General features: G+C 35.8%; 1 protein-coding gene across 1 annotated transcript in view; it reads left to right on the top strand.

The window, feature by feature from the left end:
- LOC129729431 (vascular endothelial growth factor receptor 1) overlaps positions 1–27,762 on the top strand; it is a 117,137-nt gene that overhangs the window by 86,924 nt on the left and 2,451 nt on the right. Inside the window, exons 16-21 of the mRNA XM_055687990.1 lie at positions 211–365; positions 477–640; positions 801–868; positions 13,635–13,797; positions 15,326–15,431; positions 20,452–20,557. Coding sequence (XP_055543965.1) covers positions 211–365; positions 477–640; positions 801–868; positions 13,635–13,797; positions 15,326–15,431; positions 20,452–20,557 — 762 coding nt within the window. The remainder of the gene's footprint in view (positions 1–210; positions 366–476; positions 641–800; positions 869–13,634; positions 13,798–15,325; positions 15,432–20,451; positions 20,558–27,762) is intronic.

Genomic DNA, 27,762 nt, shown 5'->3' with positions numbered 1-27,762 from the left:
TACTTTACTCGCGAGGTCCAATGATGTATTGGCAGTCGTGAATAAATATAATGATAATAATGTGCAGCTGTAGACGGTTTCCTGTAGTTATAGTTTATTTCAATATTTGAATTTATCCATTTCGAAAAACTTTGAAACAAATTACTAGAATTTCTTTGTAGCATTCACAGTGACATATACGAACATGTTATCTACAATGTGACATTTCAGAGTGCCCCACGGCAGATGAGTTTGATGAATTTCTAGATGAAATAGCTATGCTGAAACGGGTTGGACGCCATCCCAATATTGTTACTCTACTCGGTTGTTGTACCATCAAGGAACCGCTGACAATGATTATGGAATACATTGGTTGTGGTGATTTGGTATGTGACTTGTATACAGTTAATTGCTACGATTAAACAGTGTAAACCGATGCCAGAAAATAATCAGCCGACCTTGTGTTTTTATTAGAATTTTTTTTCTTTTATTGTCAGTTGGAATATTTGAGAAAGATTCGCTCAAAACATTTAGCTAGAGTTGCCCGTCAGGAGGCTATGAATATATCAGAGACCCTCAGTTTACAACGTTCTACGTCGAACCAGTCCAGCAATTCGGTTTTTGGACCAATTACCAAGTACATGGATATTTTTCATGCATCGTGAGTTTATTGTAGATTTGTTTTGATTTGATCTGGAAAAAAAAGACTGTATGTTTGTAATTTTGGATTGAAAGTAGAATGTTTACTCTGTTAGGTTACAACGTACGTGAAACAAAAATAAGCAGATAAAAATGTTTTGATTTTTTTATCCTTTCATTAGGAGTTCCAACTCGGATACATCATACATCACTCAACCAGATACAATTCTCAAGCCGTCGATAACGGAAAGTGAGTACAGCAGAAAACTCTTAAAAAAATTGCTCATACATTCTTGTAATTGTTGTAAGAATAGTAGTTATGAAGTGTTCCACGTTTCGTATGTATTCGTATGTGTGCCATAATCATAAAAAAGACTAATATACATAGTTCATACCCGCCAAGTTTAATTTTTTCTCTCATTGTGATTGTTTGGTGTATGATATTTATGAAGAAATCAATATATCGAAAGTTACCTGACACAAACCCCTATAATTCAACATTTGGTTGTATTTTCACCAGAAAGCTATACCGAAAAAATAATTTAGAAAAAAATTACGGAGAATAAATATGACCCATATCGGAAAAGCTGTCGTTTTTTGCTTCTTTTTGTGCATTTATGTTGACATTTGAAATATCAAACGAAAATTACGAAATAACCCGGCATGTGGCATGATCTGGCCTTTGTCATATAATAACTATTATTGGATAGTATATTACCCACACTCACTTCAATGCTTCCAATATTTCAAACATAGCGGATTTTGGTGGTGTAATCCCAAATATGGATCGTAAAATTTCGCCATTCTTCAATACCAACGAAAATAACTTATTTGGAATGCTGCAAGGATTTAACCAGTAAAAAATAGTCAAAAATTACACACGTAAGAAACTTATTAAAGTGGATCAAATATTTTGATATCTGTTGTTTCGTATGTATTCGAACGCTTGCTATAATCGTTAAGAAGAGTAATCCCAATAGTTCATACTCGCCAAGCTTCGTTTTTCGTTCTGATTTACATTTAGTGTATCATATTCATCATTCGCTCCAGTGTATCATGTTTATGAAAAAACTTATAAGTCGTAGGTTAGGAGCATATATGATATCCTCTTATCAACAGAAATTCTAGACTTTGTCTCAAAGATAACTGTTAATTTACGAACGAATATTTAGACCAGCAATCCAAGCAAACAATTTGGTCCACATTACTCGCGCTCAACTCTGTTAAGTGAACCCTTATTTGATAACACAGTGCAACAATTTTTTTGCCTTGGCTTCCATGTATGATTTTTTGATGAAGTTTGATGCGAAAATAAATTTCCCGGAGTTTGAACATATTTCAACTTAAGGGGCAACAATGGCGCCATTTTGAATTTTTGAGAAACTGGAAATTTTTGATGGTTTTTCGACGCCACTTTGTTTTAAGACCAAATATCAAAATTCTAAGAGTTTGTCCACATATTAGCATCTTTTTACCCATCTTTTGAAAAAACAGATCTTGAATCGGACAAAAACTGAGCTCAAAACGGTGATTCTACGAAACCGGTTTTAGCATAGTTTTAGTGTATTTCACAAAGCAAAATAATATCGATTAATTCTGAACATTAATGGTGTTTCGCTAATATCTTAAAGTGGTAGTCAAATTATATCTTATCTTGAGTAAAAAAGTCTCAGAAATCGAATGGTAGGTGTCTGATCTACGTAGAATGTCAGCAAAATGTCAGTTTTGCCCCAATTCCCCTACAATACAAAAATAGGTTTATCAATGACTGATGCAGCACTTGAATAAAACGTAACGAATACACTTTCAACAGAAATAAATCATTAGTTACATTAACAAACTCAGTATTGAAGTTCAAACACTTTTGCATTTTTTCCCTGCCGCGCCCTGTATCAATAAGTTCGAAAAAGATCGTTGCAATCTTACAACGGTTAGCTGACTTTATAGTCAATAAGATAGGTGCAAGTTTGGGTTTCAGTTTTATTTAAGTTAATTTTATTGCTTGACAAGTATATTTTATATTTAACTACCTGCGAGAGCAGTTACAATCTATCAATATAATAAAATTTAGTCACATAATCAATTCTCGATTATTTTACATGCATTTTGATCATAGAATTATATGCGCTGACTGCTTTGCAAAAACAATCTTCTATCTTCTAAACATATAAAAATGCAGCTCTGTCTGTCTGTCTGTCTGATTCATATAGGCTTGGAAACTACCGAACCGATCGGCGTGAAATTTTGTATATAGGGGTTTTAGGGGCCGGGAAAGGTGACTAAGATAATTCGAGACCCCTCCCTCTTCTGCAAGGAAGGGGTCCCATACAAATGAAACACAAATTTCTGCACATCTCGAAAACTAACCAAGCAAATGGAACCAAATTTGGCATGTGGATGTTTTTAGGAGTAAAAAATATGTCCATGTTGATTCGGCACTCTTCCCTCTTCCGGAAGGGAGGGGTCCCATACAAATGAAACACAAATTTTTGCACATCTCGAAAACTAACCAAACAAATGGAACCAAATTTGGCAAGTAGATGTTTTTAGGGGTAACAAATATGTCCATCTTGGTTCGACACCCTTCCCTTCTCTGGAAGGGAGGGGTCTCATACAAATGAAACACAAATTTCTGCACATCTCGAGAACTAACCAAGTAAATAGAACCAAATTTGGCATGTGGATGTTTTTAGGAATAGCAAATATGTCCATGTTGATTAGACACCCTTCTCGCTTCTGTAAGGGAGGGGTCCCATACAAATGAAACACATATTTCTGCACATCTCGAGAACTAACCAAGTAAATAGAACAAAATTTGGTAGGTGGATGATTTTAGGGGTAACAAATATAACCATAATGGTTTGACACCCCTCCCTCTTCTACAAGGTCCCATACAAATGAAACACGAATTTCGCACAGCTCGAGAACCAAATTTGGCAGGTGTATGTTTTTAGGTGTAACAAACATGTCAATAATTATGTGAAGAAAAAAAAAAAACATGTCAATAATGTTTCGACACCATTCCTTCTTCTGGCATGTCTCCAAATACCATTTCGAAATCCAAGATGGCGACTTCCCGTTTCTCAAAAATAGCGGCAAATTACCCAACCGAAATTGTGGTATTTCCGGAATTGTTATTATGCACTGAAGCCACAAATCGACCTCGACAACATTTCGAATTGTAAGATGGCGACCTCCGGGGTTTGGAAAACAGCCGAAAATGACCAAATAACACCCAATATGAGTGTTTCTTCAACCAGATTGACGCTCAGAGGCCAAAAATTGTCTCCTAATGCCATTTTGAAATCCAAGATGGCGACTTCCGGTTTCTGAAAAATAGCAGCAAATGACTAAATACCACCCAATATGGGTATTTCCGGGATTGTTATGATGCACTGAAGCCACAAATCGACCTTAGACAACATTTTTAATTGTAAGATGGCGACTTCCGGTGTCTGGAAAACAACCGAAAATGACCAAATACAACCCAATATGAGTGTTTCTTCAACCAGATTGACGCTCAGAGGCCAAAAATTGTCTCCTAATGCCATTTTGAAATCCAAGATGGCGACTTCTGGTTTCTGAAAAACAGCGGCAAATGACCAAATACCACCCAACAGCCGAAAATTACCAAATACCACTCAATATGAGTGTTTCTTCAACCAGATTGACGCTCAGAGGCCGAAAATTGTCTCCTAATGCCATTTTGAAATCCAAGATGGCGACTTCTGGTTTCTGAAAAACAGCGGCAAATGACTAAATACCACCTAATATGGGTATTTCCGGGATTGTTTTTTTTTCTCTGTGTGGACTCATCACTGCGACCAGAGACATTTTGATCTCTCTGATATTTATATCCGTGCTTGTGTGTGAGAGTTTACCCTTACATTTCAAGCTTATTGCTCTACTATACCGAGCCTCTTTTCTATCCTACCAATATCGCCAAATTACAATTGCCTGAACTGAGGCTACACCTAACTCTCTGGCCAGGTTTATTCTAAGAGGGACTTATTATGTCAAGAGGAAGGAGTCTTATCGAAACCTCGTTCCTCGTGCCAATATCGCCAATTACAATTCCCTGTAGAGGGTAAATATTTCTGAAATCAGTTTTATTATAAAAAGGACTTATTTTGTCAAGAGGAAGGAGTCTTATTGAACCTCGTTCCTCCTACCAACACCGCGTCACAATCACAATTCCCTGAAGAGGCACTCAATGCTACACTTTTGGTCAGGTTTATTATAAGTAGGACTTATATTTTTTTGTCAAGAGGAAGGAGTCGTACCGAAACCTCGTTCCTCCAGCCAAGACCGCGTCATAATTACAATTCCCTGAAGAGAACTATTATACGTTACTCAGAACAGTTTTATTATAAGAGGGACTTTTTTGTTAGGAGGAAAGTCAGCAAGGGTACTATAGAATTCAGCTTGAAGGAAGGGTATGTAGTAGAGAGCCTGAGAATGAACCCATGTTAAAGTCCTTTGACAACCAAATGGCCTGATTCTACTAAGATTCGAACCCACGACCACTCGCTTATCAAAGCGGACTCTGTAACCTTGCGGCTACGAAGCTCTTTTTCGGCATTGTTATCCGGGAAAATTATTCAAATTATTGCACACGAAATAATTAATTTTGCACTAATTGCGTGCTAAACCATGGCGCACCTATTTGTGTTGTTATTTGAGTTATCTATTAAAAATAACTGTTTTCGAGGATTTTTTACGAGCAATAATTTCAAATTTTGCGTTACGAAAATATATTTGACTAGCTGACCCGGCAAACTTCGTCCCGCCTATTTTCGTGTTTAATTTAATAATTTTAAACATTACAAATTCATTGATTCCTTGCGATTCGATTATATCGTTTAAAAATGATTGGTTTTATCGTAATGACAACATCCTCGACTTTTGCCTTTAGAACATCACCTCTATTCCAGAAATACCCATATTGGGTGGTATTCAGTTATTTTCGTTGTTTTCCAGAAACTGAAAGTGGTCATCTTCTAATTCAATATGGTGTCCAGGGTCAATGCTTGGCTTCTATACATCATTTCGATTACGGACATATCCATATGTAGTAGTATTCGGTTTTTTTCGGTTGTTTCCCAGAAGTTGCCATTTTTTAATTCAAACTGTTGTCTAAGGTCAATTTATAGCTTCTTGCATCATTATGGATACGGTGATACTCATATTGGGTGGTATTTGGTCATTTGCCGCTGTTTTTCAGAAACAAAAAGTCGCCACCTTACAATTCAAAATGTTGTCTGAGGTCGATTTGTGGCTTCAGTGCATCATAACAATCCCGGAAATACCCATATTGGGTGATATTTGGTCATTTGCTGCTGTTTTTCAGAAACCAGAAGTCGCCATCTTGGATTTCAAAATGGCATTAGGAGACAATTTTTGGCCTCTGAGCGTCAATCTGGTTGAAGAAACACTCATATTGGGTGTTATTTGGTCATTTTCGGCTGTTTTCCAGACCCCGGAAGTCGCCATCTTACAATTCAAGATGTTGTCTGAGGTCGAAATTGTGGCTTCAGTGCATTATAACAATCCCGGAATTGTTCCCGGAATCCTCGAAAACAGTTATTTTTAATAGACAACTCAAATAACAACACAAATAGGTGCGCCATGGTTTAGCACGCAATTAGTGCAAAATTAATTATTTCGTGTGCAATAATTTGAATAATTTTCAATTATTTTTCCCATACGAACAGTTAAATAAGTGAAAATAACAATTTGAACTTTGAACAATAAACATTTTGTTATTTTGTTCTCATATACGATCTATAATGTGTTCAGCCGAAAGTTCATCACAATAATGAGAAAACGATTATTCGGTTTTCAACCGAAGGCCGTATATAGTAGTAGACGGTGCATCTCTACTAACTACCCGTTGGCTAACGGATCAACACCATCGGCTTTATTTCTTTTATCGGCTTTATTACTCAAGAACATATCTAGAGCGTCTAGAATATAGACCGTTCCGATAATTATAAATACACTTACGATCAACCGTCATTTCAAATAGCGTGCAGTATTCAACCAAACGTTGGCTGCGTCCTGTTGTTTACATCCAAAAGAAACAGATACTGTCATTTTTTCTAACATTTAGTGCGAAATTTTGAAAATGCGTGGCCTTTCTCCCGAGCAAAGAAAGCGAATTGTGCACAAATTGGGCACCGTGAGTGGTCTTTCTATAAAAAAATTAGCCAGAGAAGAAGGTATAAGTGTCGGAGCAGTTCAAACCGCATTGCGGAAGTATTGCGAAGAGTGCACATTTACTGATGCCCCAAGACGTGGTAGAAAACCCGGGCCTGTTGATCCCACAATGGACAAAAAGGTTAAGGAATACTACAAGCGGCATCCTTCAGTATCAGTACGAGATGTGGCGAGAAAGCTTGGAACCTCGGCGAGTAACGTTATGCGTGCCAAGGGAAGAATGGGTCTGCAGACCCGTCGGAAGCAGAAGCAGCCAAAACGAAATCCAAAACAAGCTGAATCTGTGAAACCGAGAGCTCGGAAGCTTTATGACAAACTTCTGACCAAAAAAATGGGGTGTGTTATCATGGATGACGAAACCTACATAAAACTGGACTATAAGACTCTGCCAGGACCGCAATTTTATACATCACCGGAGGGAAAGGATGTCCCTGGACCAGTGAAAGCCATTTACACCGAAAAATTCGGCAAGAAGGTAGTGGTTTGGCAGGCCATTTGTGAATGTGGGAAAATATCTCGTCCATTCATTACGAATGACACAATGAATGGTAAAATTCACGTAAAAGAGTGTTTGCAGAAAAGGTTGTTACCCATGGTTAAGCAGCATAACAATCCTCCAATCTTTTGGCCCGATCTTGCTTCCTGCCATTACTCTAAGGGTGCACTAGGGTGGTATAAAACAAATAATGTCACATGTGTCCCAAAGGAGATGAATCCTCCAAACTGCCCTGAAATTCGCCCTATTGAAACTTTTTGGGCTTTGACCAAGGCAAAGCTGAGGAAATATGTTAAACCAGCGGACAATGTTGAAAAATTTGAAAAAAATTGGCTTAAAGTGATAAAAATGGTCGGAGAACACACTGTGCAAAAGCTTATGAGTAGTGTTAAGAGAAAAGTTAGAGAACTCGCGTATCCTACGAAAAATAATCCCAACTTGAATTGAAACTGGAAAGAAAACACTTATTATCTATATTTCAGAATAAAATGACCCGAAAAATCCTGTATTTTTTGTTTTATACAAGAAAGAAGATGCACACCCAACGCAAACGGGGAATATTTTATTACTTTTGGGCAATTTCTTATTACTTTTTGTGTCTTATGACTGCGCATTATACACAAAAAGTAACAAACAGAAAGTAATAAAAATTATGACGATCACACGCTTGTATGTGTTTCTGCAGGAGAACATACAGCCAAGCACCGAAATGCATGTGTTGGCAAGACTTCACTCGCTGCATTTGTATTGATGCAACAATCTGGTTCATTTTTGTCTCCCTTCATCCACACACAATCAGAATCTCAACCGTCAACCTCAAATGTCCAATTAGAAACACTTTCGTTTCGTCCCCCAGTGTTTACTTGAAATGGAAATATGTAATACTGTCTGACCAGAGTTGCCGAAGTTGCGAATATTGTTATGGATGGGCACGAGTTTTGTATATTCAAACAGGTCCAAATGAGTTTTCATGAACCAATGATTATGTGCTGTAAATAGCTTGCAAGAAAGCGAATGTTTTTATTTTTCTCTAACGCAGTTTACAGATCGTGATGTCATTTTAAGGCGCATTTAAAGTCTTTGAAATCATCAACGTTTGCATACTCTATGACGGGGAAAATGTTGCTTGGCAGCTCTTGTCATATTTTTTCGCTGCTCCGTATGCATACAACGAGCGAACTAATACACGCCCACCGGATGAATTGGAGATTGATAAAACTTGTAACATGTGCAACTTATGCGACGGTGTGTGATTTTTTTTGACATGAGGTGGAGAGGGAGCATTTTTCGACAGAAAAAAACGTTGCATGTGGTTGAAACGACCATTATTAGATAGCCGTACTCTCATAACACGTGCTAAATATATGACAGTATGTGTTGTTACTTGACTGGGGAAGAATTTTATTGCTTTTGAGGTAATGGATCTGTTACCTAAAAGGTAATTTTGCGCTATTGCTTCTAAAGTAATAAGAAAAAGATTTGCGTGTATTTATAATTTTCGGAACAGTCTATAATAATAAAAAGCCAGTTTTCAGGGTCTGTTCTATTCAGTGAAAATATTTTCACAGCATCATTTATCTTTTAAGTTGTTATAAGAACTATCAATCCTGTAACAGTATCTGTGTAAGTAATACATTCTACTCTCTAAGCAGTGGTTTAAGATAACTGTATATGGATTTGATAGCAAATTGTTACCGTTGTCTTGCCTAGAATTGGATTGTCGGTAGAAACTGCCATGATATATTCCCTTCGCCGAAAACACTATGCTTCCTGAATATGGACATCATCTCATGCCGAAAATATGCATATTATGTAAATTACGCTTGTTGATGCCATTCCACTGAATTGCTAATTAGTGTTTCTAATTTGTAATCCGTATTTGAACTGCTTGGCCAAATTGTTAGCGTCGCTAGAACTGCTAGTTTTGAAAAGCCAATCGGTAAATCGTTAAATTTATAGTGAAATGTGTGTACAAAAATTGGGTGCACTAATTCAAACATGTCTTTCGGTCTTCTTTCGTTTCGTTCTATCATCTGTGAATGTTCGTGTTCTATTATAAAAATGCACCTTATAGAAATAGAATTAAACTAGCTGCAGCAGAGAGAGAGAAATTTCCATCATATTGGGCTGCTTGGACATTGAGACTCTCTTTAGTACCTTGAAAATGGCTACAGTTTTCTTCGACTGATTAGAATAGTAGATCTTTACCCTAATTTACCTCCGTTTCTTATCTTATTTCACTTTTGTTGTGATTGGTGACGGATCACAAAACGAACGGGATAGAGTGCTTTATTTTACTTATGGGATCCAATCCAGGTACAGAACGCTTCTTGTTCTCAGTAGCGCTAATTGAATATCGATTTAGAGTCTACGGTGTGGATGAAAGTGCTACAATTAAATGAAACACCATCACAACTGGTACCAAAACCAGTGAATAAGTTGAAATTTCTGCACTGCGCGAAAAAAAAAAACAATCACTCAGACAACAAAGAACGAATTTATACGACTGTAACAAAAGCTGGTCAGATTTGGATATAATTCAAGCATGTTTTTGATGGATGAACAGGATGTATGCGATTTAGTGCAATTAATTTTTACATTAAGCAGACAGATTTTTCGTGAATTCCTTGTCAAGAGTTAATAAATTAATAACTGATGTGTGAGCCCTCCGTGAACAAACAATATAGGGGAACTGCTCCATTATTCATCTCATTAAGCCGATATTAACGAAGAATGCACGGATTAAACAACAAATTTTCACGAAATCATTGAACAAATTAGCTAAATATGCTTACGTACTCTTATGGAATCGTTAAGCATTGTATATTTAGTAGAATTAGCTAGATTTATCCTGAATTTTGTTAAACAAACCATTTTTCACAACGCTTCCATATCCATCTCAAAACTTGAATCACTGCTCAATTGTTAATCTCACGATGCCCCCATATTCATCACACTGTTAATCATGAATGAATCACATTTTAATGAATGAACGTAGCCGCAGCCCATCGTAGTAGTTACCTAGATATCTGCTGCAGTTGTTTACGTGAAAAATAGGTAACCTAGGTAACCACTACAGTGCTGTAGGTTTATGTCAATTATGTCGTAATAATTCAACATTTTCTGTATGATTTTTCCGTATTAACAGAAACTGATTTGGCAACTCTTGATTTTCTTCAACGCAGTGAAAACAGATGAGATTACATACAGTTGAATTTTAGGAATTGTAGAAATTCATCTCATATATTTTTACTAATCAAGCTTGTTTTTTGGAAATTTGAGGTGAACATTTCAAAGATTAAAGTATTCTTAGTGTAGTGAGTGATTTAGTTTAGTGATTAAAATAAAAAGTGGTCCGTTAGTGATGAGAAAAACTTTGGTTGGCTGCTGAACGAGTCTCGTTGTAGCCGTATAGACCAATGCGCGGATTTTGTTTTCTGAGGTAGGTGATTGAATTAAATGAGTTTTCGAGTGCAGATGCCCGACTATAATATCAAATTTAGTGTTTTTAAGTGAGTTTTTGAGGATTATACTTTATGAGGAATCTAAAGTGAACTAAGAAGAATCCATTCCATGAATTAGCAGATTGGTTTAAGAGCCAATTCGCGAGAACCGCAACCACCATTACAAGGGAGGTTGTATCGAGGTTCTCCGATTTGGCTGAAACTTTCAGGGTTTGTTTATCTATATAATAGAGCAATGTTTTGCATATTATCAGATTTTTTGAAAAGGGGTAAGTGGTATCGAGTTCCGATACGGAATGTAGCACCTGGTCGATGAAATCGTCATCGAGTCTGTTTGTCTGTGTAATTACCTTCCATGGGAAATTTATCAATCCCAACTATCTTCCCCTCCCCCCCCCCCCGTCCCCCCAACCTTTCTGGCTATGCCTTTGTCACCCAGGAACCTACTACCCACTCGGGAAAATAGTGTTACACCGGCCCTGATGCTTACCACAAGAAGAAATCGATTCCAGTGAGCATTTTGTAGCCATTTTTACTGTAAGTTGGTGGAAAAAAGATTCACATACCACGTGGACAGCTTGGGGGGGGGGTTAGCTAATGTCCACGGTTCATACAAATTTTTTAGTATTTATATGGGCAGTTGTCCACGGAGGGGGAGGGGGGGATCAAAATCGTTAAAAATCTGTCCACGTGGTATGTGGATGGCCCCTAATTGATTATTTGAAAATTCACTCACCTGATTGAAAACTACGCAAACAATCAATACAGTTCAGTTTCAGCCGTTGTAGATGCGGCAGTTGTTGTTTTCTTTAAAACTGCACTAAGAAATTCTCAAAACTTTCACTTACTCAATCAGACATGATATTCTCTTTAGCTTGACACTTTGCGGTATTTCGCATTTTTTTCACGTTTGCAGTTTCACTTATTAAGAAATAATCTGATAAGTGATAATCCACTGCGAATTCAGTTGTACCTCGTTTGTCTTCCCTTAGATTTTATATAGTATAATTAGCATGTTCTAAGTATTTGATCTCGAATCATGAATTTCGGAGAACAAGAAACTAACGAGTGTTAGCTCTTCAAGCAACTGATAACGAATGATCAAATTTTGTTTAATTCTGATTAAATATTATATTAGGTTTCTAAGAAAACGATGCTCTAGTAACTATTGATATTGGTCCAGGGTCGGACTCAACATAGCATGCCAAATTTCAACAAAACTCAAAACTATAGCGGAGTAACGCTTCTCGCATAATGCGTACAAAATAATGGTCAAAACATATTATAGAAAAATTGGATTTTCTCACGCATCTTTATAACGGCGCATTTTCTTTATATATCAAATAAAAGCTCTTAAGTTGCACTACAAAACGTATTGTTTGGATTTTAATCCTAGATCTGTTGGTGAGAGAAAAACAGCTGTGAAAATCACCTTTTATTTTTAGAAAAATGCGAATTTCTCAGCATATATTCTCGACAGCAACTTTCAATAGCCCTCTTTTTGTTTCTTTTATAGAGTAAAACAAACATGCCAATTTTCATGAAAATCGGTTCAGTTTACTCAAAGTTATAGCAATTTTACGTTTTTAGCAGTTTTTTGACATTATTTTTTGGCGGGTTATTTTACCCCACTTACCCCTTTTCAAAAAATCTGATAATATGCAAAACATTGCTCTATTATATAGATAAACAAACCCTAAAAGTTTCAGTCCAATCGGAAAACCTCGAAACAAGACCTAGTTGCGGTCTTCGCGAACTGGCTCTTAAGGAGAAAATATACGTTTTTTCCTGTTTTCATTTGTGTTTACATGTTGAATGAGATGAATATACGGGCTGAGATGAATAATGGAGCAGTTCCCCTATGCATACCGAAAGTTGTCTTTTCGCTTTGCATAACTGTCACTATAACGACCGGCTACCGTGGAACAAAATGCTTTTTTCCATTTGAGTAGCCATTGTGTGTAGACAACGTTGAGCGGTCTAGCAGACGCTGCACTGGAATCGATAGCTTACTATTTTTAGTTTGTATCATCGCGAAGAAACTGTTAAGTTGCTCACACTGCTGTTTTCGCAAGAAATCCAAAATTTTCTTGGCCCATCGCAAAATTCAGAGTTTAACCTTCGCGTATTTGTTTACAATCAAGCTTTGTTACTTTTTTGTTTATGATAAAAATAAATAGAACTGTAATGTTATTTTAAAGATTTTGGTTGAAGTGATTTTGTGTTTTTTTTTACTAGAAAAAGAAACAATTTTTGCTTTACAACCATTTTCCCGATAGCTTTTATTCCGTTATGTGCCGTACAGATGCAGTGAAAATATAGAAACATGGCATTTGAGAATACGATTAGTACATAAATACTTGATTTTACAAACACTGATGACAGTTTTATTTCAAAGTAGTTGAAGAAGTTCAATTTTTAAAATGCCTTCAACCAAACAAAAACTATAGTTACAAAACTGTCTCGTTAGGAGTATTAGGAGCATTATAAGCAGCTTAAGCTTTTTAACCATTTTGTATAGCAAAGATAACTTTTTCAGAGACTTCAATGAGTTGAGAACCCAACGAGTGTTTGACGCACTCCTGCATTTTTCTGCATTCACTAGTGGCACCAAAATTCACAGGAAGGCTTAAAAAGCTATAATTTTTTAAGAAAACTTTTTCATATACCTTCAAGCTCATATCATTGAGTCAGTCATGTTCCGTGTGCTCTGTGTATATGGGGCTAAATGTTTCCCTCATCATCATCCCATGATTTTCTGGCTTTAATTTGTCACACTTCACTGTATAATTAACGCGACTGAGAGAAAAAAAAAAGAAACTCTTTTCTATTCACAGCAGTGTACACGACACTTAGTAGTAGCACTGAGGGTGGGAGCGAGAAAGTAAAAGACGAATCAACTTCGATTCAATACGTTTTAGACCATAACGAGTTGCATGATTTTGCCCGTCAAATTGCTTGTGGAATGCAGCACCTGGAGGAGAAACAGATCACTCATCGGTAAGTAGCACAGGAAAAATCTATAAATAGTTCCACATTAATCGATCGTGACAATTTTTCGCAGAATTATCTCGCTTTCCAATTGGTTTTATTATTGGTTCCGTAAAGTATGCTTCACTTAGAATTAGCACAAGAGAGACAGCTTATCAGCTTCTAGTACAAGACATAGTCTCCCTAGAGTAATTCACTTATTGTAACGGTCTTTTAACATTTTTATGTAACGCTACGCCTCAAGTCGCTAAAAATCCAAGTGGAATCATTGACCAGAGAGCCACATGCCAACGGGAGAATCAGAAAATAGCCCCATGTAATTAAATCCCGCGAATGCTGAGAGTGGGCAACCAGTTCGTAGCCCAATTCTTTCAGTTTATTATCGAATCAGTTGGAAACCGATTTTTTCGACTAGCAACAATCGATTCATCTCTCATTTCGTACATTATACCTTACATTGTACCTAGTTGTGATCTTTATAACACCTCATATGCTTTATAGTGCACACTTTTCCAACGATAGGTATAACATATGGTATCGGAGAAAAATCAAATTTTCAACTAGATAGATGGTTTCGGTCGTATCGCGGACAGAATGAGCGGAAGCGTTATCTTAGTGAAAGAGCACATTTATCTCAGCCATGATTCACTTCGATTTCAATCGATCCAATAATGTGCAATCATATTGTTTTATTATCGTTTTACCATGTTCAAAGTAGTCGATGAATATTATGCCTTGCAAATCTCAAAAAAATACTGGTCAATATTTTACTGGTGGATTGTTGAGTGATTTTTTTTCTCGTTGCGCGTAATCAATACCAGATTCTCCTTTGAAGGCTTGCCATCTAAGTCTGTATGATCAAATGTTAAAAAAGGTGATTGCCCTCCAGTGCACAGCTTTTTCATGTGTAATGATAAGACCAACGCATTTCTTTGAGATGCCATGTTTACTAAAAACCACAAAGACTAGTCTCATAACAAAAAATCAAAACATTTGATATGCAGTGGCACATTGAAATCCTTTTGCTGTAGTTTGCTCATATTAAATTTCAGTTTGAAGAAATGAAAATTTAAGTAAACATTCGCTCTGTAGAGAACTTATTAGCAAAGCACGACATTAGACGTAGCAAATATTTGCTTCATTCTTGGTTTTTAACAAATATTTTGGGCAAACATATTGATAACGGGCAAGCAAACATTGAAGCCTTCTTTTTAATGGGACGCACTCAAATCTTAAAAACTGTGAATAGTTTAATCTATAGAATTAATGTTATTCTGCTTATGCCATGCTAATAATGGCTGTAATGTCAGCGGGCCCGAACTCTATCTAACTTTAGTGCGAGTGAATGTATATTGCGTAATTTTAAATCCACGGAGCCGAAAATAGTACCTACTCATCGAGTAGTGACCATTGGATCAAAATATAATACCATAGACTGCCAATATTAAGAACGACAATATGCTTTATAATTTTCCTTAATTAGGAATTATTATTTTTAAGGTAACATACTAACACTCAAATATTATTACACTTTCAGAGATCTCGCTGCTAGGAATATACTAATTGATGAAAGGAAAACGTTGAAAATATCCGATTTTGGATTGTCCAGAAATGGAATATACGTTAATACCAGGAACAAAAAGGTATAAATTATTATTACTATTAAATACTTTGTAATATGTATAATGAGACAGAGGAATTTCTTTTTCGTTTTATGTTATTTGATTTGTCTTTTTCTATTTTTATCGATTACACAGTGCAACAAAAATTACTTTTTCTTCTACCTTGCCTTCTATGTATGATTTTTTCATGTATTTTGAAGCTAAAACAAATTTACCCGAGTTTGAACACATTTCACTTTAAGGGGCAACAGTGACGCCATTTTGAATTTTAAGAAAACGGAAATTTTCGATGTTTTTTCGACGCCATTTTGTTTTAAAGCAAAATATCAAAATTCTAAGAGTTTGTCCACATATTAGCATTTTCTTACCCATCTTTAAAAAACAAACCTTAAATCGAACAAAAACTGAGCTCAAAACGGTGATTATAAGAAAACGGTTTTGGCATGGTTGTAGGATATTCACAAAGCGAAATAATATCGATTATATATAAACATCAATGGTAATGCGCTGATATCTAAAAGTGGTAGTTAAAATCTATCTTATATTGAGTGAAAAAGTCTCAGGATTCGATTGGTACGTGTCTGATCCACGTTAAATGTCAGCAAAATGTCAATTTTGCCCCAATTCCTCTACAATATCAATATAGGTCTATCTAGACGTTAGATCAACTTATTGAAAATTTGTTTAATGTAATATCAAGAGTGTAGGCGATACTCAAAGTTACAATAAGCATTTGTCTCCACATGATCCTCCCCTTTATTTCCTAAAACAATGCCAAAACAGTTATCGTATAATCACCGTTTTGAGCTTAGGTTTTGTCCGATTCAAGCCCTGTTTTTTGAAAGATGGGTAAAAAAATGCTAATATGTGGACAAACTTTTAGAATTTTGATATGTGGCTCCAAAACAACTTCGCGCCAAAATAACATCGAAAATTCCGATTCCGATTAAGGTGAAATGTGTTCAAACTCGGGGAAATTTGTTTTTGCGTCAAAATACATAAAAAATCATATATAGGAGCCAAGGCAAAAAAATTGTTGAAGTGTGTTATAGAGCAAGTCATGCTTTTTTCAAAATTTCATTAAGATAGTAAATATGGTTCCATTTGCTAAACTATATTTCTTAAAGTTTCTACTATCCTATTTTCCGTTAATTCATTTTCCTACTTCATTCCTACATTCACTACTTTAAATCACTGGTTGGCTACTTTCGGGCACTTACATGGAACAGAAACAATTATAAACAACGAACAATTACATGAAGAAGTATTAGGGCATGTAAAAATGATCTCGGTTGACTGCCTTCCATAGCTGAACTGTTTGAATTTTAACGTAGAAAACGTAAAAAATATAAAAATAGATTCGAAAAACATATGGAAAGTGTCCGTTAAATTGTGTTTCCCAAAAAGTGATAAACATTTATGAGACTGTTGTTGTTGTGCTCCTTTCTGTGGCTGAAAACATGAATTAAAATAAGTTATTACAACAACATTGCAGTGCTTGCACAGACGTGTCGCTCCTTTCTAAAACCATTCACCGCATAAAGTCATCCAACCAGATCATCCACACGTTCATACGTCTACCACGCACAACACATACGTACAACCACGCACGTTATCGACAAGAAGTGGAATCATCGGAACACCGAGATATTGTCCATGCAGAGAAAAAATCGGAAGTGAAGAGTCACTCGTCTGACAAGGATTTTCCAGCGAATTTTGTATTTTTTTAATATAATATAGTTTTTGATTCAATATAAAATGTCTCGCCATACGCTACACTAGTATTTTCTTATAGTTTTGATTGTTTTCTAGTCGTAAATCTATGTCAATTTATTCACAAAACATCAAAACTCCATTGTACTGTGCGTAAAATTAATCATGCACATAAAATATTGAGAACAAATTAAATATCTGCAGTATTTTTGAGAACCACCTCTTTCATAGCCAAGACAACACAATATGTGTGGCTACTATGGTTGTAAAATAATGACATCACTAGGAATCAGCCGAGTGATTCTGCAACGACTATACGACGATTCATAGGTCGAGCGAAACAGAAACGACTGCATGGCTGTAGACCAGGCTTCTTCCGTTCTCTTGATTTTTGCTCAAATTTCCTTCTCTACCTGCCAAACCCCTTGGAAAACTAGACTCACACAGAGTGAGTAATTATCCACATTTAGGCGTAGAGTATTTCTGTTGCAGAGTTCCTTTTCACTCTTTATCATCGCGTGTTAGGGGTAAACATTTGTTTGCTATCTCAGTTTGAGAGGGAGTAGTTTTCGTTAGCTTCTCCTTTACTCCTTTACTAGAGGGGAGAAAACTGTTTCCTCTTTAAGATGAAGATGAGCAAAACAAAGCCTGCTGTAAACCATTCTACGAGACGTTTCAGAATTTAATTTATGTATATAATTTTAACAGAAAATATGGAACTGCTGGCATAACGCAAGTAAAAGCAGCATCAACAGTAGCAAATACCGTGTATCCTACCCAGTTCGTAAAATGGTCTATACACGTTTGAAAGTGTGTGTACGGGAAATGTCACTCATCTTCATAAGCAAACGCATAGATAATGTATTATTATGAACGGATATTTTTAGTGGGTATTGTCGGAAGTCCCCATTTTTTTTAAACTTCTATCTGCGAAATTTTTAACGCGAAAAGCCTTTTTCTCTTCCTTTGGCAATCATACTACTGTATGTGTTTTCTCGTGATCCATTTGTAGTATGGTCCACGTCGTTATATCTTTATACACACTTAAAACTGGATCTCGAGCTCGGCAGAAAAACATCCGAGTTCACTCGGCAACTTTGGATTCAACCGATATTTCAGCAAAAAAATGCCGGTTGCCGACAGTCGTCAGATCATTTTGCCGAGACTTCGTCCAAAAAACTAAGCTTGACGAATCTCGTCTCTATTTTTTGCCGAATTTATTGTTAAACACTGTTGATGTCGAGGTCAGCAAAAACATTACTGGTATCTCGGCACAAATTTTACTCGTAGCCGTGTTGCGGCAATACAGCTGAAATTTGTGCAAATTACAAGTGTTTACAATCCGGTAGCCGACAAAATGTAGAACAGATTGATGGGAATTGGCTGGAACTCAAAAAGTGTAGTTTCAAATTGTGTGAATACAAATTGTATTTGTTTTGAGGATAGGTATTCATTAGACGTAGTTTTAGACAATACACGCAAAAGTTCAAGCTTTAATCATCCAATGTGTCCCTTCAAAACGCACAATAATTGCTCTGATTTCGCACAAAAAATGTGTGAAATGCATAACGCATCAGTTGTGGAACCGAATGCATATGAATGAAATCAGAGTCGTAGTTAAATTTAAAATGTTTTGAACAAACTCAATCTCTTTTTGTTTGTTATTGTAATTCGATGATGTTTTTAAATGACCGGATTCACGGAAGGGAAACAGTCAGTTGATATTTTCATTTATTCATTCATGACCAAAGTTATCAGTGTTTGTTGTTGGTTGCACTGCTTCAACGATAGCAGCCTCCTGAAGAACGATACAAATACCAGTACAAATCATCATGACGATACCAACACCGGTTGAAACTTTTGAAGTGTAGTGATTTGGAGGTGCTGAATACATTCAAAATACGCTAGAGCATCAAATGCGTTATGCCCAGCACACATTATTGGTACTGGTTCCAAACTTAATTATAGCGACTTTATTTATTCCACTGTATGCGGGCAAAACTGCCGAGGAATAATGAAACGTCATCGCCATTTAAGACGCAAGTAAGAAAGAGATGCCAGATGATTGTTTACGAACTTAGCACGTGCGGTGGTGGGTTGAAGCTGACAAATTTTACAGTGCGCTTCGGGCAGCACGGCAGGTCAAAACTGGGTCAAAATCGAGCGAATAAAGAAGGGTTTTGACAGCAGTTAGTACGCTTCCTGGTCAAAACGAGGTGCGCTGGTGGAATAAAGAAATTCGCTTTAGTAAATGCGCTAATTTCGCTCACAAATGATCTGGTTACACACATTCCAACTTTTGCGTGTATGTTTTGCTTAATGCCCTACTGGCGAGCAAGATAAAGATAAGTATTTAAGATTTAGTATGAATAATTTTCTTTACTTACTAAAACTCATCGAGTTATAATTTATCTTTTGAAAGAAAACTACCGAATGCGCAGCGAAACTATTCTCTACGATTAGATTCCACTAAAAAAACGGCTCTTCACTGTGCCAAACATTCAGCTTATATAACTAAAAGGTCGTTTAACTGGTTTGCTGCTCTCGGCAAGATTTGCCGAGAGCACAGGCAACTGTGTACCGCGATTCTCGGCATAAAATGATATCTGTCAAATATTGGTTTTCCGAGATTCTCGGCTAAAGAGATTCAGCCGAGATGGTTGCCGAGGCACAAACAATGCCGAGATTCGGTGAAATTTTTTAAGTGTATATACTGGCACAATAGTAAACATTCCTGTTTGCTGCCATTTTTTTTTAAACATTTTAAATTTCTTTGTATGATTCCTACAGGCGTTGGATATTCGAGCGCCTCTACAGCCTGCAGCAACCACTTCAAATGTAAACTTTTATTGAGCAGACAATTCAAGCTGACAAATGTAAAGTTAACGAAAGTTCGGTTTTAACATTATATTTGTCAGCCCGCGCATGATGTACAAATTTTCGAAAACCTTCATTACATATCAGTAAATTGTGAAAGATATATAACCACTCCAGTGAAGTATGACGTGTTATGGATTCAGGATGCATTGAAATAATATACAAGTACCAAGTTTTGAAACGAATTATTTTCAATTGAAAAAAGATTCCTCTGTTCATTGTTTTTTTTCATTTCCTCTATGTTTTAGTAGATTAGATTACAGTTAGTAATAATGTGAGTATACAAGTACCTAGTTTTGAAACGAATTATTTTCAATTGAAAAAAGATTCCTCTGTTCATTGTTTTTTTTTATTTCCTCTATGTTTTAGTAGATTAGATTACAGTTAGTAATAATGTGATCTCTAACTACTTTCTCTATTGTGTCTCCAACATATGCTTCTCTTTATACAGGTTCCTTTGCGGTGGCTATCTATTGAAGCGATGCGCGATAATTTGTACTCCAGCAAAAGTGACGTGTGGGCGTTTGGTATCGTGCTGTGGGAAATTGGAACTCTCGGTATGTCGATTAATTGTTGTTTCTACTCTCATGAAAACTTGAAAATACTAGGAAGGCTAGTATTTCATAATTCAATTATTTTTTACTAAAGCTGTTGATAGAATGTAAATGAGGCACTACTCATGAAATATATTTTTTTCTTTTAACTATCATTTTTCACTATACACATAACGCAGATAAGTAGTTTCACTCCTATTTGTAGGTTTCTTCAGTTCCTCTAAGTACTTAAGAAAGTTCAAGTAAAAGCGGAATAATATCTCTGACTCAAGCGTAAACTGAAAAGTGATAAAAAAAGGATAGAATAAAAGAGGAAAAAGCATTTAAACTGTAGTGTATTAGTATTGCATTTCAATCATTTGCTTTTAACCTAAAGATTAATTTCATACAGTCGATGTACAACCAAACTGAACAAAGCACCATAAAATCATTTCAACTAATTAGATTTTAAATATTAAAAACCCAAAAATTGGCCATGTTTGACTTGATTTGTAATTTAACTCTGACACATTATGAACAGGATCTGATTAATGTCATGATATCATAAATATCCGAAATGATAGGGTAGACGAGCCAGTAATAGTGGGTGTACCAGTAATAGTGGTATACCAGCATTTAGCGTTATTAAGGCATTTTCCGGCATAATAATATATTATCAGATAATTTTTATTGATTCTGTGGAAATATGTCTACGATTTGGTAAACTATATTGGTTCGAAATCTTATTTAAACACTTCGTATTTATTGATTCATTCAAGAGTAAAAATAAACAGCAAGTTTCTTACGAAATTTGTAACGCAACAGTGAAATTTCGTAGCTTGAAATATCAATGTAAACACGATTTCTGTGGCAACAGTCTTCGTAGAACTGTTCTTAACTATTTTTCTTACCATAATCAATCGAAAAAATCACAATCATCAAAATACTGAATAAATTGAAACTCCACTATAGGAACAATTTTAGTACCCCTGTTCCAGTAATAGTGGTAGTGCTCCATCTAACATTTGAGGTTAGGTTTTAACTCAGCAGATATAAACAAACTGTGGTGCGCGAACTACTTTCGTGTGTAAATCTGACTCTGGTTCACACAATGCAGTCCAGTTACCGTTATTCTTAGCCCTCCCAACTGGTCTCGAGGTACGATGCTGGCCAAACAAGCCAGTCGTCGTAGGTTAGAGTCCCGGCTCGGGAGAGACTGTTAGTGTCAGTAGGATCGTAGTGCTAGCCCTGCAATTGTCCTGTACACTTAACAGTTGGCTGCGAAGTCTGTGTATAATAAAACAGAAGGTCAAGTTCCGAATCGGAATGTAGCACCAAGGCTTTGCTTCGCTTTTTTTACCGTTATTCTTACATTTTGATATTATAGGTAAGTTTTTATTTCACCTTACACCAGTGGTAGTTACCGCCGAAACGCGAGGATATATAACAGAGAAAAGAGATGAGAGAACAGCTGAAAGTTGATGAGATGCAGAAGGACAAACTTGAGCTTCTTCAAGCTTTAAAGCTTCCCAAGCGCTAATGTGATACAGTACAGTGATTATTTACTGCTGATTTTCTCTGATTTGAACTATTTAAACAATTATTACATGACCTGTTTGTTTTTCTTTTATATTTTCAATATAACATTCGAATTTTTCGATTCATACGAGCGCTCGTAAAGTGTCCCTTGATTTGAAGAACAAAATTGAGCAGACACACAGTTTAAACTGACATTGAACTGGTGCCACTCTCTCAAAAAAGATTTTGGACCTAATCTTCCTTATCTTATAGCATGTAGCATCCGTCATTATAGCACGTAGAACCATTGATTACTACACACCATCGCCGTGAGATGACATTGTGACGTAGATCCAAGTGATCAGTTTTTCAGTACGGCCCAAAAACGAAAGAATTCTTCGTCACTTTTGTATGGAAATGTGTGCCAACGTTACTTTGTTTTTTTGATTTTATGCAACGTACGAATAAGTAACAACGAAAAGGAAGATACCGAAAGATAGGTCTTCGAATAATGAACAAATTGGCATGAAAAACTCATATTCGAGAAAGTGGCACTTACGTCACTTTGTCATCTCACGGCAGATCAGTAATTTTTGAGCTGAAGTGTGGATGGAGTGATTGAACCCCAAAGTAAGCGAAGTATTTCAATAACTTCAAATTATGTTATTAAAATTTTCAAAACCACCAGAGCCTAAACAAGAAAAGCATATGAAATTATCGCATTTAACATAAAAATCAAGAAAAAGTTTTATTTAAATATGGCGCAAGCGGCTATACTAAAATGAAAGCTAAGACAAATTTTTTCATTGGTCGGAAAGTTTAACTTTAAACGCTCTGAGGCACGACTTTCAAATGTTTATTTTGCATTGCATAACCACATTTTTCGAGAAGACGAACCTTTTGAGTCCTGCCGTTGAACGAAATTCGTAGGACTATTAGCATTCTAGACTACAATTAAGTATTTGTTCATGTTTATGTAGCAGCTGAGAGATTGCAATTTGTTGAGAAAAACGTGTTTTTCAAAAAAATAGAAAAATGTTTATCGTTATCCTTCGATTTATGAATGAAGAACAAAACACTGCTCGAGAATAGTTAAGTGACAGTTGGTACATGGTCGAACTGTCATTCAATGTTTTTGTTTTTTTTTTATATACTAGATTACATTTTCTGAAATTGAAAATGAAACTGGCAAATGTTGCATCAGACTTCAAATAATTATAGCAAGTGAACGATTTAATGCATCTTAGTCATTTATATGTCGGTGGATAGATAAAATGTGTGACAATTGTTTGATATAATGTGTTAGACATTTGTTGCTTTACTGCTTAATGGTGAAAAAAGGTGAAAAGTTCCAAGGTCAAGCTTTCCCATACATTTTCCTTGCTATTCCCTTGCTTCCCGAGCACGGATAACGATAGCATGGGCGGAATAAATTTCACTGCCTACATATTCTGACTCAACAAAGTATTTTGTTCCGTTTGTCTTTCTCGAAACTGAGTGGCCACGGCCTCATGGCAAAAATCTACGCTGAACTCGATTCAAAAGACTGCGTGTAGAAAATTCAGCTTTAGTCTAGTTTGTCACACAATAGCGAGTGGAGTATAGCTGTTAGAGGTACGCGACATTAGGAAACGAAAGCTGCAGATTCCAGGCACTGCGGAACACCTTACCTTTATTTTGCATACAGCAGCATTAGTTACCATCGTACGCTGCAGGATATTTTGCTGACACAGCTACTGAAGGGCTCCGCGGAGAGCAAATTTTATTATGCGCGGCCAAGCAAAATATTCAATGTTACCGAGGGTGCAATCATGAGCGTTCTGTAGCACGCATTTCGAGCTTAAGATTATAAAATCGGTTCTTTTCAGAACTATAAATGCTTGAAGCTAAGAGTTATGAGAATTTTCGCAACTACTACTAGTGTGAAATTTTCATGTATTAATGCAGCGTTATTTTTACAATGAGCAATTCTCGCTGAAACAAGGCCACTAGGTGCACAAGGTCTTTTAAATTTGATATAAATGCACATAGTTATTAGAAATAGAGAAAAAATGATAATGCCATTTTTGTTTGATCTAATTTGTTGACCCCTTGGTCACCAAGGGGCGAAACCTTTTTCAGGAAAGTTGAAATTTTAGCAATTCTTGGTGTATCATTTGAGCTATATCTCGAAAATGCGTTATGTAAAGTACTACAAGTAGCATTTTGAAAAGGCTTTTATTTGAAGTAATCAGAATTTAGGCCGCCAATCCTAAATTCGTCTGACCAAGTTGAATATTTAGGACTATTTTATGACAAAAATCTTACCTTCAAGGAGCACATTGAGAATATCCAAACAATGTGCAATAATATATAAAATGTTTGTAACCTCTCATCAACAGAAATTCTAGACTTTGTCTCAAGAATAAACTGTTAATTTACAAACAAATATTTAGACCAGCAATGTTATATGCAGTCTCCATCTGGACAATTTGTTGTACAACCAGAAAGAAGATGTTTCAAAGGATTCAGAACAAACTTCAGAAAATGATATTAAAGCGCTCGCTGGTTTAGCTGGTTTAGCACGAATTAACTACATAGTAGGCTGTCCCAAAAAAAAGCGATGTTGCAGAAGGTGCTCAGCCCTAAATTGAAAGATAATGTTATTTATAGCATTTTTGTAGAACATTTCGACTTTCTAAAAAATTGTTTTCAGGTTGCCCAAACGTGATTTATGAAAAAATGACTTTTTTCAGCTACAAACCCACTCTTTTGCACTTTTTTCAACTCTGTTCGATTCCTAAATTTTTCCATATATTTTTTTATTTTCGTAGGATTGTTTTTGAATATTTTGCATGGTTTGGTTCAGCATCGCATTCAATTATTTAACTCACAGAGCTCATTGAACATCACAAAAAAGTGAATTTTTCTTGTAATTTTCAGATAAAACCCTTCAAAACACATAAAAAAAATTTTTGTTCAAGAACTGACATTTTTTCTGCAAAGCGGGATTCAAGACGAAAATTTACATGAAAAAAGATCCTTGATATCTTATCGGGGGGCTGAGATATTGGCGTTTTTACATGTGATGGAAAACTATGCATTTTGTCAAGAATGCCACTAAAGCTCAATATCTCCATCGTATTTTTGTTTACCGTTTGTGCGTATAATTTCCTAAATAGTGATTCAAATGATGATTATAGCCAGAAGGTATGCTCGGAGGAGTTTCAGGATATTTAAAAATGCATCTTTTAATGTAGAAAGATGGGTGATCAATCCACCTATGAGTGAGATAAAAAATTTACTTTTTAATCAAAATAAGATAGACGCACGGTGTCTTCGACAAAGTTTTAGGTTATATTAAAACAAGAAATTTTACCGAAGACATCATGTTTCTATCTCTTATATATTACGAGCACCATTGAGTTTTCAAATAGAAGGCACTAAAAATCACAATTTCCGTTCTAACTTTTTTCACAAATTTTTCCGAATTTTTAAACCTTCTACTAAGTTATCAGCCATCTGAAAATGCATTTGTTTTCTAAACATTGTTGTTTTTTATCTCCCAAAATAAAACAGTTAATCAAAATATTTGTTAAAATGCATAGTTTTCCATTACATATAAAAATGCCAATATCTCAGCTCCCCGATAAGATATCAAGTTTTTTTTTGCATGTAAACTTTCGTCGTAAAGCCCGCTTCGCAATGAAAATTTCAGTTCTTGATCACAATTATTTTTATTTGTGTTTTGTAGGGTTTTATCTAAAAATTTTTAGAAAAATTATATTTTTTTGGGATGTTTAGTAGGCTCTGGGAGTCATAAAACTGAATGAAATGCTGAACCAAACCATGCAAAATATTCAAAAACAACCCCACAAAAATAAAAAAATATATGGAAAATTCAGGAATCGAACAGAATTGAAAAAGGTGCAAAAGAGTGGGTTTTTAGCTTAAAAAAGTCATTTTTTCATAATTCACGTTTGGGCAACCTGAAAACAATTTTTCAGAAAGTCGAAATGTTCTACAAAAATGCTGTAAATAACATTATCTTTCAATTTAGGGCTGAGCACCTTGACTTTTTCAACATCGATTTTTTTGGGACACCCTACTACACAGGCTTACTAATGTGGAAACATTAGAAAATATGTCAAACCAAATTATCAATAAGTTCCAACAAAAATCGTTGCAATCCTCAATTACAACGATTAGCTCACTTCATAGTCAGTTAAATAGGTGTAAGATTAGATTAGGGTTTAATTTTAAATTCCTTTTTTCTCCTTGACAAGTAGTTTTACAATTTTCCTACAATTATATTCACTTAACTGTGCAAGAAAATACAATCTTTTAATGAAATAAAGCCTAAAATATTTGTAATAGTGTTGATATGTCACCGTTTGTGGCAAAACACACAATAAAATATTAGTAAATGATTAATTCATCACAAAACATCCCCCCTATTAAAAAAGTGGAACAGGTTGTTTATACGAAACGACCGCAAGGTTAACGTAGAATTACGACAGCCTGTCTTATGTCAATATTTTTTTGCAATAGCTTTGGAAATACACTCGATTAGGGTTAATCATTTTAATGGTGTGAAGCGATATATTTTTCCGTATTTGTTTCGTATATTATTTTTGCTTTAAAAATAAGCTGAGTTCAGAACCTTTGAAAGTGGGCAACATTCGTGACGCTCTCGATGCTTTCGGTTTTACAGTTTGTACCCCTATATATGTTGCCGTAAGACATAACTCTACGTCGAAAACGCACTAATCATGTGCTCAAGTCGACTCTGTTGAAAGAAACATAAAAAAAACGTATAATCAATTCATAAATGTTTGATATTTGTTGTATTTACCAGACAATTGAACTGTGCAGTAACAGTTAATAATTTCAGCCTTGTTGATTGTTTAAAATAAACAAAGCAGAAAGAATTTTAATTTTCCGAAGGTATCGTCGGAATCCATGGTCAAGTATATGAATATGAAGATTGTTTGTATTTCATGATACTGAAAGAAGACGGAGTTTAACCAGAGAAAGGCCGGAATTCTCAATCGGCAAAGATGCCCCTTCTGTAAATTGTTATGAACCATGAGTATGATCGAGATGCTGTGAGAAGTGACTGGTTTGTAATGATGAAAACTTATTAAATTGACATTTACGGATTTGTTTCGCATATACCGCTTGTGATGCACAGTGTTAATGAATCGTAATATACATCACACTGCTGCGCAATTGCAGCAGCATCAAACTGCAATCAAAGTTGCAATTTAGTAATAACCATTCATTATGCTCTTCCAAATATATTTAGCAGCTTTGAAAAAGACTGGTTGCTGCAGTTGCAAATTTCATTCAATTATCGCATAAACGCTTCATGGTCCAGATAGCGCGCGATATCCGCCCTGACAAAGATTGAAACAGGGCTTTTCTTTCTTCTTCACGATCAGCAACCAACGTCCGTGTGGTATCGGCACAATCATGGAATGAATTAAACATAAAACACAAAGCGCACATTCTTAGTCAACTAGGTATATTCTGTCGACCTTGTTAGGGAAAGAAGCATTGTGCGACCAATCAAAGGTCGACATTTGCGTTTCGACAAGGCTTGACAATTTTCAATAGTACAATCGTTCGAACAATCAGATTACAACTTTGGACGGGTGCTTGGTTGATTTTCCAATCGATTACTGCAATAATGACGAAAATCGGTTGGAAACTGACTGAGCTTAAAACGG

This window comes from Wyeomyia smithii, chromosome 3 (genome assembly GCF_029784165.1).
Source record: "Wyeomyia smithii strain HCP4-BCI-WySm-NY-G18 chromosome 3, ASM2978416v1, whole genome shotgun sequence".
Classification (NCBI taxonomy): domain Eukaryota; kingdom Metazoa; phylum Arthropoda; class Insecta; order Diptera; family Culicidae; genus Wyeomyia; species Wyeomyia smithii.
This window is presented reverse-complemented; position numbering and strand designations above follow the sequence as displayed.